Genomic DNA, 14,175 nt, shown 5'->3' with positions numbered 1-14,175 from the left:
GAAAAATGTTTATATTTTAAATATAAACATGTACATGTAAATGCATGTAAATATTTTTGAAATGTATGCTGTATGAGTGTGTATTTATATATACATAATATACACAGAACACATATGTTTACAAAAACTTTTATTTTGGATGCAATTAATCACGATTAATCGTTTGACAGCACTAGTATTTACTAATCTTTGTTAATCTTAATGTAAATACAGTCATTCATTGTTAGGTTATGTTAATTCACAGTGCATTAACTAATGTGAAAAGCACAACTTTAGATGTTAATAATGTATTAGTAAATGATGAAATTAACTAACTAATTTTAATAAATGCTGTAAAAAAAAGTTTTATCAATTCTTAGTTCATGCTAACTAAAGTAGTTAACTAATTAACCTTATTGTAAAGTGTTAACGTATTGTTTTTAGAATTAAGGATAATAATAAATTATAAATATGGCTGGGGTATATTTGTCCTACCGTAAATATATCAAAACTTAATTTCTGATTAGTAATATGCTTTGCTAAGAGCTTCATTTGGACAACTTTAAAGATGATTTTCTAAATATTTAGAATTTCTTTTTTATTTTTATTTTTATTTTTTTTATTTATTATTTTTAAATTTATTTTATTTTTATTTTTTTCCGCACACCCTCAGATTCCAGATTTTCAGATAACAACGTCGAACAAATATTGTCCTATCATAATAAACCATACATCAATGAAAAGCTTATTTATTCGGCTTTATGATGTATATATCTCAATTTTAAAAATAATTACCTTTTTGTCAACCGGGGTCACAGTTGTAATAAAATAAAAATAAATATAATATTTTAAATTTATTATTAGGGTAATATAATTAAAATGAGATTTTATATGAATTTGATATACATTATATGAACTGTATTAAAAATATAGATTTAGAAGGAAAATTATTTAATATTTTATTTTACGGTTACTGTTTTTGGATGTACAATTTTTTTTTTTTTTTTTATAAATAAAGTGCATGGCATTGCTGCAGCATCATTCAGGTGTGTGCTCTCACCAGGACTGCACTCCTGAGCGATCAGGTTGAGCACCTCGACCGCTGCGGGACACTGCTGAATGAACTCCTCACAGAATGAGCTGTCCTCCAGCAGCTGCGCCATCACCAAACACGCCCTGACGGAGACAAACACACAGATCCCAAACACTACTGTACAATATCTTTTCAGGAAATTCAGACAATAAATGCTGCATTGCCGCTCTTTGATGCGGCCTGACAGATCGCTGCACAAATGCCTCAGTTCTGACGATCATCTCTTCCTCTTAACAACTAGTTTTATCGTGAAATACACATGAATGACCATCTCACCCCTAATGTAATCACTCAACCAGTGTTTAACTGCGGAAACACGTCATTAAAACGGCTTGTAAACAAACGGTGTCTATACAGCTCGTTATTTGCTAGAGACATGGAGTCTGGAGAAGAGCACAGAGACTATAATCTCATTATATCTGACTTCACCGGTTAGTGATGTCTTCATTATTTAATGCATGTTTATGAAACAAATTATAACAGACGTCTGTAAATCATTTGTCAACAACAAACAGACACTGTATAATTAAGAAGTTAATTTAAAAGCAATTTACATGTTTGCATTCAATTTCATTTTATTTGAGCGTTGATTATTAAAGTTAAAAATAAATAGTAATTGAATTTAAGTTAAGTTTGGGCTCTGCAGTTAATTGTAATATTATAGTAATGTAAAAGGGCTCCCTGTAGTTTAGAGCAGAAGCAAATGTGTATTCTAACTTAATTTATTTAAAGGTTCATGAAACCCCAGACTACTATTTTTTTTAGAGAGAGATTTCAGCAGAGGTGTTTGTGTTGCACATCACATCCATTAATGCAAATATTTGGAGAAAACTGGTTAATTTTAAGCTTTTTTTCACTTTTTTTTTCATCTTCCAGGTTTAAAAATCTACAAATGTTGACGTCACTAGTGCATTCGTGTCTATTAAATTATTGATGAGGTTGCGTGTTCTTATCCTGTGAGAAGACGCTTCGCTTAATTATTCACAACAGCATCTGTTGATTTGCTGTGACAGATGCTTGGTTTAGACTATGAGACTGCGTGCGTTAACTGAGAGAAATGTTCAGGGATCTTTTACCAAACCGTAGCGTAGATTGTGTAGCGTTAATAATATACAAACGAGAGGAGCAGCGATTGGTATTTGAAGTCCATCTTTGAGGGTCTGACCTGGTTCTGATCTCGGCCAGAAGACGCACCACAGCCATCACAGGACTGGAGCCGTCTCCAGACGCAGGCAGAGACGTGTGGATGGACAGACTTCCCTCCTGCGGCAGCAGCATGGACTGCACGGCCTGAACAACCTTCTCTGTGATGGACAGCTTGTGCAGCGGCAGAGCCTGAGCACAAACACACAGAAGATATCTGAGCTGCTTCAGACGTCCACAGGCAAAGCCAAGATCATTCAGACTTTCAAAAGCTCGGTTGCATTTCTTTCCTGCAGTGAGTTAGTCAGCTCAATGCTAAGTGAACAGTGGGTTGTTACTTTATATTTACAAAAAAGGGGGCATGTTTCTTAACCTACTAAATAGTTAAGATGATTCCACATCATTAATTAAGAATTCTGAAAATTGGATTCCACAAAAAAAAAAAAAAAGAAAATTAACATCATGGTGGAGAGATTGTTTTCTGTCATGTTTAAAAAAATAATAATAATCAAGTGTTAACCAACACTGACAATATTGAAAAAACAACATTTATTCATTTGAATGGAAATAAGGCTGAAATTAAATAAGTTCTAAATATTAGATGGAAAAATCTAAACTTAAAATGCAAACAAATTCAAATTAGCCTGAAATCAAACTTAAATAGAGTACTTTCACAACATACTTAAGTACACTTAAAAAACGCACTGTGTTATGATGATTTAAAATGTTCCTTTGAATCAACTCTTTTAAAATGACATCGAGTTTTAACCTTTTGTCGCTTTTTAAAGAAGTCGATGACTAACATAAGCACACATAAATTACTTGATTATGGTTTGAGATTTAATTTAAAGTTAATATATTTCAAATGTACTAAATTGCAACTTCATCACTACAAGTATATTTGATCACATGACCTACAGGTTTCAAGAGAAAGTCTATTCAAGTATATCTTTGTTCATCATGAATGTTTAACGCATTCTCATCCCAAGGCGTCATATACTGACACTCTTGACATTTCGTCAACATCCTACGCACATGGCACCCTCTAGCGTCAATATGAGACACAGATTATGGGTTAAGGTTAGGGTTAGGGTTAGGGTTAGACCGCTAGGAGGCGCCTTCTGGCCCATTTTTATCTGCTTCTAATATTGATGCTAGAGGGTGCAATGTGCGTAGGATGTTGACGAAATGTCAAAAGGGTCAGTATATGACGCCTTGGGATGAGAACGGTCTGAAATGTTTGTCAGTACTTTCAGCAGTTCTTTAACCATATTTCATACACAATACAATTTAAATTTAAATTATACTACATTTTCATTGAATAGCAATTAACATGCAGCTAAGAGTCTAAAAAACATTCAATTCATGGTCTACTATTTCCAAGTGTATTAAAAACTCTCTTTTTAAAAGTATGATAAGGAATAACTTGTGTTATGTGTAAAAATTAATATAGCCTCAGCATCTGTCAGATAATAACAAGGCAGTTAAACGATGACCTAGAAACACTTTCACTCTTCAAGGCTAAATCTATGAAAGTGTGCAGTTCTCCCGAGGTTTAAGGTGTGATCACCTCAGAGCGAGGGGTGCAGAGGCGGGATATGGGCACGCTGAGGACATCCGATGCTTTGCTGGTGCGCCGGTACTCACAGGAAGGAAACCTGACCGTGGCCATTCCCTCCTGCTCATTAATGGACATGACGACCCCAACACTGTCCAGCACACCTTTACCCAGAACCTGCCCCGAGAACAAACACCAGAACAACTGACATAATTCATCTGCTACTAACACACCTCATCTGCTGAACTATGCATGTAGTTTAGGAACAGTAAGACTTTTAATGTTTTTTAAAGAAGTCTCTTCTGCTCGCCAAGCCTGCATTTATTTGATCCAAAATACAGCAGAAGCAGTAATATTGTGAAATATTTGTATTATTTAAAATAATTGATTTCTATGTGAATATATTATAAAATGTAATTTATTTCTGTGATTCAAAGCTGTATTTTCAGCATCATTACTTCAGTCTTCAGTGTCACATGAGCCTAGATCATTTTAATATGCACATTTGCTGTTCAACATTTATTAATATTATCATTATAATTATCAATATTTTAAACAGTTGATTATTTTTTTTCAGGATTCTTTGATGAACAGAACGATCCAAAGATCTGCATTTATCTGAAATAAAATGCTTTGGTAACACACTATACAATTCAAAAGCTTGGAGTTAGTTTATTTTTTTATTTTTGGGGGGTAAAGAAATTATAGAAATTAATACTTTTATTTAGCAAGGATGCATTAAAATGATCAAAATTGATTATCTATTTCAGATAAACTTTATATTCATCAAAGAATCCCAAAATATTATGTTTTCAACATAATAATAATAATAAGAAGAAGAAGAAGAAGAAGAAGAAGAACCACTATAAATGTTTTTTGAGTAGGAAAATCAGTATATTATTCTGATTTCTGAAGATCATGTGACACTAAAGACTGGAGGAATGATGCTGAAAATACAGCGGAGCATCACAGAAATACATTTACAAGTTTACAGTGTATTCAAATAGAAAGTAGTTACTTTAAATAGTCAAAAATATTTGATAATTTCACTATTTTTGCTGTACTTTGGATTCAATAAATGCTGGCTTGGTGTGTAGAAGTGTTTAATGTTTTTAAAAGCGTTTGACTGGTAGTGTTTGATAATGTCTGACCTGGACTTCAGAGCCGATCTTGATGGTCTCCTTGAATCCTCCCAGCGCACAGAGAGCCGCTACGGCCTGTCGGCCATTGGCCTGCAGCTTGGCTAACTTCCTGCCGCTGCTGTTGCCGCTCTCCAGAATACTCTCGGCATGCTTTCCCAACTGAGGGATGTACATCAAGGCCCTGGACAACACCTGAGAGAGAGACAGAGGTAAACACATCTCTTCTCTTAAAGCTCTGAGCTCTCCTTCATGAGCGAGCGCAGCGCACCTTTTCTGCGGTGCTGGTCCAGATCTGAGCCGTGTTGGACTCGGGTGCGGTCAGGAGACTGTGCAGCAGAGCGATGACCTCCGCAGCCATGCTGTTAGCCACGTGACCGCTGATGAAGGGCCGCACCGGATCTGAGCTGTGGGACAGATCACAGGCTTTCAGCCGTTTCTCCTTCTACTACCGTATTTTCCGGACTATAAGTCACACTTTTTTTCCATAGCTTGGCTGGTCCTGCGACTTATAGTCAGGTGCGACTTATTTATCAAAATTAATTTGACATGAACCAAGAGAAATGAACTAAGACAAATGAACCAAGAGAAAACATTACCGTCTCCAGCCACGAGAGGGCGCTCTATGCTGCTCTGTGCTCCTGTAGTCTACACTGAAAACATAGAGCGCCCTCTCGCGGCTGTAGACGGTAATGTTTTCTCTTGGTTCTAAATAAATGCGACTTATAGTCCAGTGCGACTATATCATCATGACGTATTTTTGGACTGATGCGACTTATACTCAAAAATACGGTAATTCCTCGAAATCAGCTGCTGAAACCACTTTCGTATAAGACTGTTTAGGACACAATGCTGTTTTGAAAAGACACAATTTCTGTAGTAGTGTCTTAAACTTGTTAATAACGAATCACTTGACAATGTGCATTACTCTTACCGAGCCAGTTCAGCGTTCCTCTCTCTGCACACTGTGGACTGGGTGGTTTTCTTCTTGTCCCCTGTGGTGGATATCCCAGCATTCTCTTGGCACGTGACCTCTATCGGGGGACCCACACTAACAATAAGCCCAGACTGAGCCCACTTATTGGCTTTCCTCAGAGCGGACGAAGCCTCCTCCGTGACCACCTCACAGCAGCCGCTCTGCAATACACACACAAACAGCATCTCATGCATCCAGCTAAAACAAATAAAATATCTCAATACCTTCTGGGATTTTATTTAAAACGATAATTCGACAATTAGCCCCCATCAATGTCTACGGCAGTTATGGCCCTGATCAGATATCATATGCTGTGGCACTATCATGCAGTCTGTAATGATCTTGTTGTGGTCTTGTTGCGCTCCGACGGAGAAGAGGAAGAGCTGCGTTTGTGTTTGTCGACATGTCGTCGAAACACTGTTATTTTCATGACGGAGTCCAATCATCTTTGAAACAACCGTCATGTTGCTCAGTGACGCTAAAGAGTGCTGAGGCTGTGTTTGGAGTTATTTTTGTTGTCGAAAATAGAGTAAAAACATCTAAAATTTAACTCTCTTATTTAACTGTTGTAAAAAAAATCGATATTAAAGTTTAATCATGGCAATTTTAGGAGAAAAAGTGGCACTCTTTGTGTGATATTGATTACCTATATGAAATTATATAAATTTATAAATTTTCTGTCCCCATGTCTTGAATTTCTTGTTAATTTATTTTATTAGACTGAATCATGCAGTGAAAGAGCGCACTCTAAATGCAGACGCATTAGTTTAGACTTCACGTAATGCACTGCACTCTGCAGGTGTTTTGAATGATTTTTGCAAAATACTCAATAATGTCAGATCTCACATCATTAAAACAACAACTACAATATTATCTCAGACGATCTATATCGCACAGCCCTACATCCAGCACTGCTTTCTGCTCCCCAAACCCATCGACACTAGACCAGAGCTGACCTTGGTCATGTCCCGGTCCATCTTCACCACCTTCTCCATGTTCGCTCCGGTGCCGAGGCGGAAGGGACGACCCTCTGAGCTGCTGCAAAGGTGTCGCGCAAATACTGACATCAGCCATAACTTCTCCATTACTGTGTCTGTATCCATGTGTTCAGTGAGGAGAATGTGTTTTACCTGAGTAAGGGCTGAAGCACCTCATGGGACGACTGGTCTTCTCTTTTATGGATGAAAATGGACAGCTTGCCATCCACGGCTTCACCCTCCTCGCTAGCGTCTCTGTCGGTCTTTGCGCTGCTCTTGGGACAGGCCCGTGTCAGACTGGTGTCAGCCTCAGAGGCGCTGGGGGAGAGCAGTGTCTGACAGCCTAGGTAATATAATACAATGACAAATATAAACATGCTGATGAAGCAGGAAAGAAAAATATTAAATACATTATTAAAAAGTTAGATATGCATAATTAAATAGTGTCTGGAAGTAAATTAAAATAATAATATAAGGAAAAATAGTGCCAGTGAATTTGCAGATTTCCTTGAAGTCGGTAAGATTTTTTTTTTTAAGAAATCAATATTTTTATTTAGCAGCCAGTGTTATTTTAGTATCACTGAGATACTATTATAGTTTTATTAACATTCAGAATTTTTATACATTTTGTTTTTGAGTTTTAGTAATTTTGTTGCATATTTTAATTATTTTATTTCTTTTTTAGATTAGCTTTATGTTAGTAGATCAAGTTCAACTAAATAAAAATGAGAGAAGCTGTTCATTGAAAGCTGAAATTGCTTAAATTTAACTAAAATATGTCAGGATGTTGCAAGGATGCATTGATTGAACAAAAGCAACAGTAAAAATACTGAAATAAAGTGGAGAAAAAATGCTGTTCTTTCAACTTTCAATTCATCAAAGGATTGCGGAAAATAAAATGTATCACAGTTTACACAAATATATTAAGCAGCACAACTGTTTTAAAATTTTCTTTTTTTTCTTGAGCAGAAAATCAGCATATTAAAATTATTTCTGACGGATCATGTGACACTGAAGACTGGAGTAATGATGCTGAAAATAAATTTTTAAATTACAGGAATAAATTACATGAATAACGACATTCTTGTAGAACACAGCTATTTTAAATTGCAATAATATTTCAGAATATTTTTAATCAAATAAATGCAGCCTTGGTGAGCTGTAGAGAACAAAAAAACACTTAAAACTGACCTCAAACTTTTGAATGATTTTTTTTATGGCAAGCTACTTTTAGAGTACAGATTTTGTTTGCAAGGTTACAAAATCTTTAGCCTGATCACACTGACACACAATAAACTCATATTTGAGTTTGATTATATTATATTGATTATAATCCAGCAGCATTCTCTCGCACCTGGCACCACGTAGTCGGCCAGCTTGGCCAGCAGCAGAGACGCGATGCGGAAGGCAGGATCACTGGCCTCCTGCTGCTCTGTGTCCAGCGCATACGCCGAGTAGCTCCAGGACGGCAGCGCTACATTCCCACAATCCTCCACACTCATGAGCGGCAGCGCAGCGCGGCACAGCTGCAGGATGATCAGCACCAGTTTGGGCGAGGGCCGCTGGTCCAGCAGCAGAGACAGCAGTTTAGACACGCAGGCAGGCTGGCTCAGGATGGTTTTGCCAATGTGGCTCCTGGAAGAGGAGAAAGAGCGATGCAACAGTTCAAACCAGTAGGGATCAGCATGTTTCAGATGAAAAAGAAAAACACTACTTATATTTCTGAGTGGTTCCCTGCAGTATTAACTGCAAAGCTCGTGATTACAGCAGCAATGGAGCAGCTCCGATGCTATTAAATTACAGATGATGTATCATACAGCAAAACAATTTAGAGTGAAAGTAACGAAAACTTGTAAAACACATCTTAATGGGCATAATTAAGTGTGAAAATAACTGAAGGATATGTCTATTTGATAAATGAAGTTAACCAACTAAGATTACACATATTCTTTTGGTTTCTGTACCCAATATTGTAAAAATTTACAAATGCAATAAAAATATCGGTATCGGTATCGGCAAGTAGCAAAAATATATAAGTATCGGCGGAGTACTGGGAAACTGGAGCATCCTTTCAAACCAGGTAAATCCACAAACATTTATCCAGAATATGTAAATAGTTGAAAGATATGCAGAGTTTAACTGAGGACGGACTGCTGAATTACAAAAAAAATGTATAAGATGCTTGTAAAACACACGTAATGCATCCAGTGTAGTCACTAGTGCGATTCACAAACGACTCTTTTGAGCAGGATCTTCAATTAATCAAAAAAGATTCACAAAATCAGCTCACTTGACCATCTCAAATTTGTGTTCATGTGTACTTAACCCTTTATGAACCAAACTTTAGGAAATGGGACTTAAATTGGCATAATTACTGACTAGTTAATGTTTATTTTTATTTATACAATAAAATTACTGTTTTTTTATTCATTGTGGTTAAACGGGAACAAGCTTTCTATAGATATATCTCTCATGTCTCTTCGTTGAGTATTCACGGAGTTACAGTTCATTTTAATGACGCATGTCTAAATGGAAATCAGCGCAGACAAAGGCTGCAGACAGCACACCTCGTTTGCTATCTTTATTTTAAAAATGCACTAAGTTTTGTTGTTATTATGTCTGTATACAAATAAAAGATTCAGATTCGATTGATATATTGCTCTTATCTGTACGATCAAAACTGAAAGTGTAATTTAAGTTATTTTCGGGGTTACCAGGAGAAAATGACTCTAGGGATTTAATGGTATGTAAATTTCTTATCACGATTATAGTGACCAAAATGATCATAGTTATCAGCATTATCCCGGTATTGTTAAAAAGTGCTGGAAATGGTCAAAAAGTACTGACACAAAACGTTTCACCAAGTATTATATTTAAAATCAATTCGTTTTTGTTTGCATAATTACTAAAACAATAACATTTGCCAATGATGCCCAGATTTTAAATGACAACATGACTGACAACAGTTTAATATCATGTTCAAATATCTCATGTAAATGTTCAAATAAAGCTTAGAAAAAGTTTCATAAAAAGGTAAACCTCTCATTTCCGCCTTCAAATAAAGAAAAGGTTTAAGGCAAAATGATAATTGATTAATAAATGATTATATGAATTTTATGTGCTCCATAAATAAGTCTTGATAACTTATGAAAATTGTTTAAATGTGTAGAATCCACAAGAGCTTGTTTTTCATCAACCAGTCAAAATTCGGTCAATTTTTTTTTGCCCAGACAAGAACTGCATCCAGGCTGAATATATATCTAACTCTCTGTAAATCCACTTTCTGACACTAGGTGGCAGTTATGGAGCAGCAGAATACAAACCGTGGGGAATTTAATCATGATTTACCCTCAAACCTGTAATCATTAGATCCCTTGTATAAACAGAGAAGTTGTTCAGGTGAAACAGGAAGTACCTGGACAGATCATTGAGCAAACTGAGCACATCCTGCAGGGCGTTGTTTCCCGCTGCTTGGTTCCCGCAGCAGTCTGTCGCGCGAGCCAGGTGATTTGTTAGCAAGCTAGACACCTGTCGAGCTAGCCCAGAATGCACTGCGTCTGTGGAGCCTCCTAATCAACAACAGCGCTAGTATCAGTTAACATTAAACAGGCTTGGGCAAAAAAAATAAAATACCAAATGCCTTAATTTTAAGTGTATCAAAATACAAAATAAACTACAGTAGTTTTGTATTTTAAAAATAATAAAAAAATACTTTTGCAAAGGAAGCATTAAATTTTTTCACAAACCTTTCATCAACTGGCCTATTTGATCTATCCCTTCACAATTGCACTGACTCAGTAAAGTAATGTTATTGTCACTCAGTTAAGTAACAATGTTTAATAGCAACTAGGGCTGTCACGATTATGAAATTTGGTTTACGATACATTGTATAAAAATGGTCATGGTTATTGCGATTAATTGTCTGTTTCAGGGCGATTATGCCGATTATCACAAATAATTGTCAGATTTTTATGGCTTTCATTATATAATTGTGATTAATTGAAGTGTTCAGTAAATAATTATGATGTTATCTTTTGATATTTTGAGTTATTATTTTGCAGTGTAAGATTACATTGAATATTCCAAATTCTAAGAATCAGCCAATACTGATCCATAACCAGCGCTATATATTTTCTACACCACCACTAACATATTTGAAATACATGTATCATTAATACTGCCCATCCATTGCTGAACTTCACCTTCAACTTTCTCCCACTCGATGCAGCGGTTGGCCAGCACCTGGAAAGCAGCCCAGGCCATTGTAGCCACTTTCTGTTTTTTGGTTTGTTTCTCGCTGGAGCTGCTGTCTGTCTGACTGCTGAGACTGCACAGTCTGTCCATGAGCTGAACCAGACCGCTGCGCACCAGACACTGCTCCTCGCTCCTGACCGGAGCAACACACAGCATGTTACACAGACGGAAGGAACACCACGTCAGCACAATATCCCTCACTATTAACATATGGCCAATAATAATAGAATGTTGACAGAGTTGACGTATTTCCTGTTGTACACTGTTAGTTTTAACTAGAAAAAGTTGAAAAAAACTTTTATAAAAAAGTAAAAATGTTGCCTTGGAAACTTACTGAAATAAAATACATTTTAGATTAATTAACACATATATTATTACATATATTATACTGGTACTTATAATGTAAAAGAAAGTTGGAGTTTTAACTGAACATTATATAAAAATTGGCAACAATTACTTTTATTTTAACACCTTCCAAATGTTGTTGTAATACTAATCAGTGCACATTATTACTAAGAAGAAATAATTTCCTGTTCTGTTGACGTCACCATGGTCTTCTTACATAATTCCATATGGACAAATTTCCATATTTGATTTGATGAAATGAGGGCTGAATGCTTGCCTGGTGTAGGGGATGGTGCACAGCAGGCCGATGCTGTTGGCGCAGGTGATTGGGTAACGGGCGCAGAGAGACACCACTGATGTCATGGTCTCTCCAAAGGCCTCCTGGACCTGCTCCATCATGCCCCCGCAGGTCAGTTCCTCCACTCTATACACACACACACACACACACACACAAACAAGGACAACTGAAGCTTCACAGCAGAGATTCAACGGTCTTAGGATTGATCTACCAATATTAAACTACAAATCCAAAGTTCAGGGCTGGTAAGAAGTCTCTTCTGCTTAGCAAAGCAGCATTTATGTGGTCAAATATACAGTAAAAACTGTAATATGAAATAATATTGCAACTTAAAATAATTTTCTTTTTTTATGTGAATGTTAAAATGTAACCGATTGCTGTGATCAAAGCTGACTTTTCAGCATCATTCCTCCAGTCTTCAGTGTCAAACAATCCTTCAGAAATCAGTATAATATGATGATTTGCTGCTCAAAAAACATTTCTGATTATCATCAATGTTGAAAACATTTGTGCTGCTTCATATTTCTTTGCATATCGTGATACATTTTATTTTTTCAGTATTCACAGATGAAAAAAAAAACGACTCTTGCTGACCCCAAACAGTGGAACAGTAGCGTCTGTGTAAATATCTGAGGTTAAGGCTATGTTTACACGACAGCGGTGTAGTCAAACAAAAGTGTCACATATTCGAAAACGCTGTATTACCTAAGCCAGGCCAATAGTTGGCACGGTCACCTTTTTAGTGCACAGTACCTATAGGGAAGTGAAGATTATAGGTTGTATATGATGCGTCTCTGCTGTTAATTGTAATATTGGTGAAGTAAATCCACACTTTGCTGAAGAAGCGTTAGCAAACTCTTGAGCAGCAGTACCATGTACTCAGTCATTGTTGTGTATGTTTGTTCGCACTTGCCTTTAAAATCAACACACTGCGCATGTCTACATGCCTAACACATACTAAACAAATATGTGTTTTCAGTCATCAAAACACTGTTGTCGTGTAAACGAACAGTCAAAACGCCCAAAAAGTCTCTTGTTTTTGGCTGAAAATGTTGTGTAAACGGCCCCTAAAATGTACCGCGGGCCGCCCTGCAGCACCATGGTGACGGGGCCGACCAGATGTGTGACTCCTCCGACCCGGACAGCAGCGGTGAGCAGCTCCCTCATGTGAACCAGAGCCTGTCTCCGGGTGCGGCCTCTCCTCCAGCGCGTCTGAGCCGCCGACAGGAAGCTGCTGCTGGACACCTGCAGGCACAAGACGCACTTAAGAGCTGATGTTCGTCCGTGAGCAACACCAGTGTCCTGCTGAATGAGTCTGATCTTACGGTCTGATCGGGAGTGGTTCCTATGAAGGCGAACAGCTGTCCCAGCAGCACGCTGTACGTGGGCCTGTCCTTGCGGTCCTCGATGACCAACGACTGCAGCAGAGTAAAAGAGCTGCTCCGGTGCCTGGATGGATGGAGGCGCCTCCTACACACACACACACACACACACACACACACACACACTGGCAGTTAGTTAGTATAGAAACTGTAGAAACATTTTGAATTTGCTAATTAAAACTAAATAAACTACAACCCGAATTCCGGAAAAGTTGGCAGTTTTGAAAAGATTCAGCTGGGAGAACATCTAGTGATTAATTAAGTTAATTGATATCAGGTCTGTAACATGATTAGCTATAAAAGCTTTGTCTTAGAGAAGCAGAGTCTCTCAGAAGTAAAGATGGGCAGATGCTCTCCAATCTGTGAAAGACTGCGTAAAAAAATTGTGGAAAACTTTAAAAACAATGTTCCTCAACGTCAAATTGCAAAGGCTTTGCAAATCTCATCATCTACAGTGCATAACATCATCAAAAGATTCAGAGAAACTGGAGAAATCTCTGTGCGTAAGGGACAAGGCGGAGACCTTTATTGGATGCCCGTGGTCTTCGGGCTCTCAGACGACACTGCATCACTCATCGGCATGATTGTGTCAATGACATTACTAAATGGGCCCAGGAATACTTTCAGAAACCACTGTCGGTAAACACAATCCGCCGTGCCATCAGCAGATGCCAACTAAAGCTCTATCATGCAAAAAGGAAGCCATATGTGAACATGGTCCAGAAGCGCCGTCGTGTCCTGTGGGCCAAGGCTCATTTAAAATGGACTATTTCAAAGTGGAATAGTGTTTAATGGTCAGACGAGTCCAAATTTGACATTCTTGTTGGAAATCACGGACGCCGTGTCCTCCGGGCTAAAGAGGAGGGAGACCCTCCAGCATGTTATCAGCGTTCAGTTCAAAAGCCAGCATCTCTGATGGTATGGGGGTGCATAAGTGCATACGGTATGGGCAGCTTGCATGTTTTGGAAGGCTCTGTGAATGCTGAAAGGTATATAAAGGTTTTAGAGCAACATATGCTTCCCTCCAAACA

The 14,175-nt window shown here is 37.6% G+C and overlaps 1 protein-coding gene across 1 annotated transcript in view; it reads right to left on the bottom strand.

The window, feature by feature from the left end:
- The window catches only part of LOC132127456 (probable E3 ubiquitin-protein ligase HECTD4), an 89,688-nt gene that overhangs the window by 28,663 nt on the left and 46,850 nt on the right, over nucleotides 1–14,175 (bottom strand). The window contains exons 31-44 of the mRNA XM_059539343.1: nucleotides 13,088–13,232; nucleotides 12,841–13,007; nucleotides 11,742–11,888; nucleotides 11,068–11,252; nucleotides 10,281–10,434; nucleotides 8,220–8,500; nucleotides 7,019–7,208; nucleotides 6,845–6,926; nucleotides 5,847–6,049; nucleotides 5,184–5,319; nucleotides 4,925–5,107; nucleotides 3,786–3,950; nucleotides 2,238–2,407; nucleotides 1,040–1,155 (exon numbers count right to left, since the gene is read on the bottom strand). Of these exons, the coding sequence (XP_059395326.1) occupies nucleotides 1,040–1,155; nucleotides 2,238–2,407; nucleotides 3,786–3,950; nucleotides 4,925–5,107; nucleotides 5,184–5,319; nucleotides 5,847–6,049; nucleotides 6,845–6,926; nucleotides 7,019–7,208; nucleotides 8,220–8,500; nucleotides 10,281–10,434; nucleotides 11,068–11,252; nucleotides 11,742–11,888; nucleotides 12,841–13,007; nucleotides 13,088–13,232 (2,324 nt within the window). The remainder of the gene's footprint in view (nucleotides 1–1,039; nucleotides 1,156–2,237; nucleotides 2,408–3,785; nucleotides 3,951–4,924; nucleotides 5,108–5,183; nucleotides 5,320–5,846; nucleotides 6,050–6,844; nucleotides 6,927–7,018; nucleotides 7,209–8,219; nucleotides 8,501–10,280; nucleotides 10,435–11,067; nucleotides 11,253–11,741; nucleotides 11,889–12,840; nucleotides 13,008–13,087; nucleotides 13,233–14,175) is intronic.

This window comes from Carassius carassius, chromosome 3 (assembly GCF_963082965.1).
Source record: "Carassius carassius chromosome 3, fCarCar2.1, whole genome shotgun sequence".
In the NCBI taxonomy this organism is placed as follows: Eukaryota; Metazoa; Chordata; class Actinopteri; order Cypriniformes; family Cyprinidae; genus Carassius; species Carassius carassius.
This window is presented reverse-complemented; position numbering and strand designations above follow the sequence as displayed.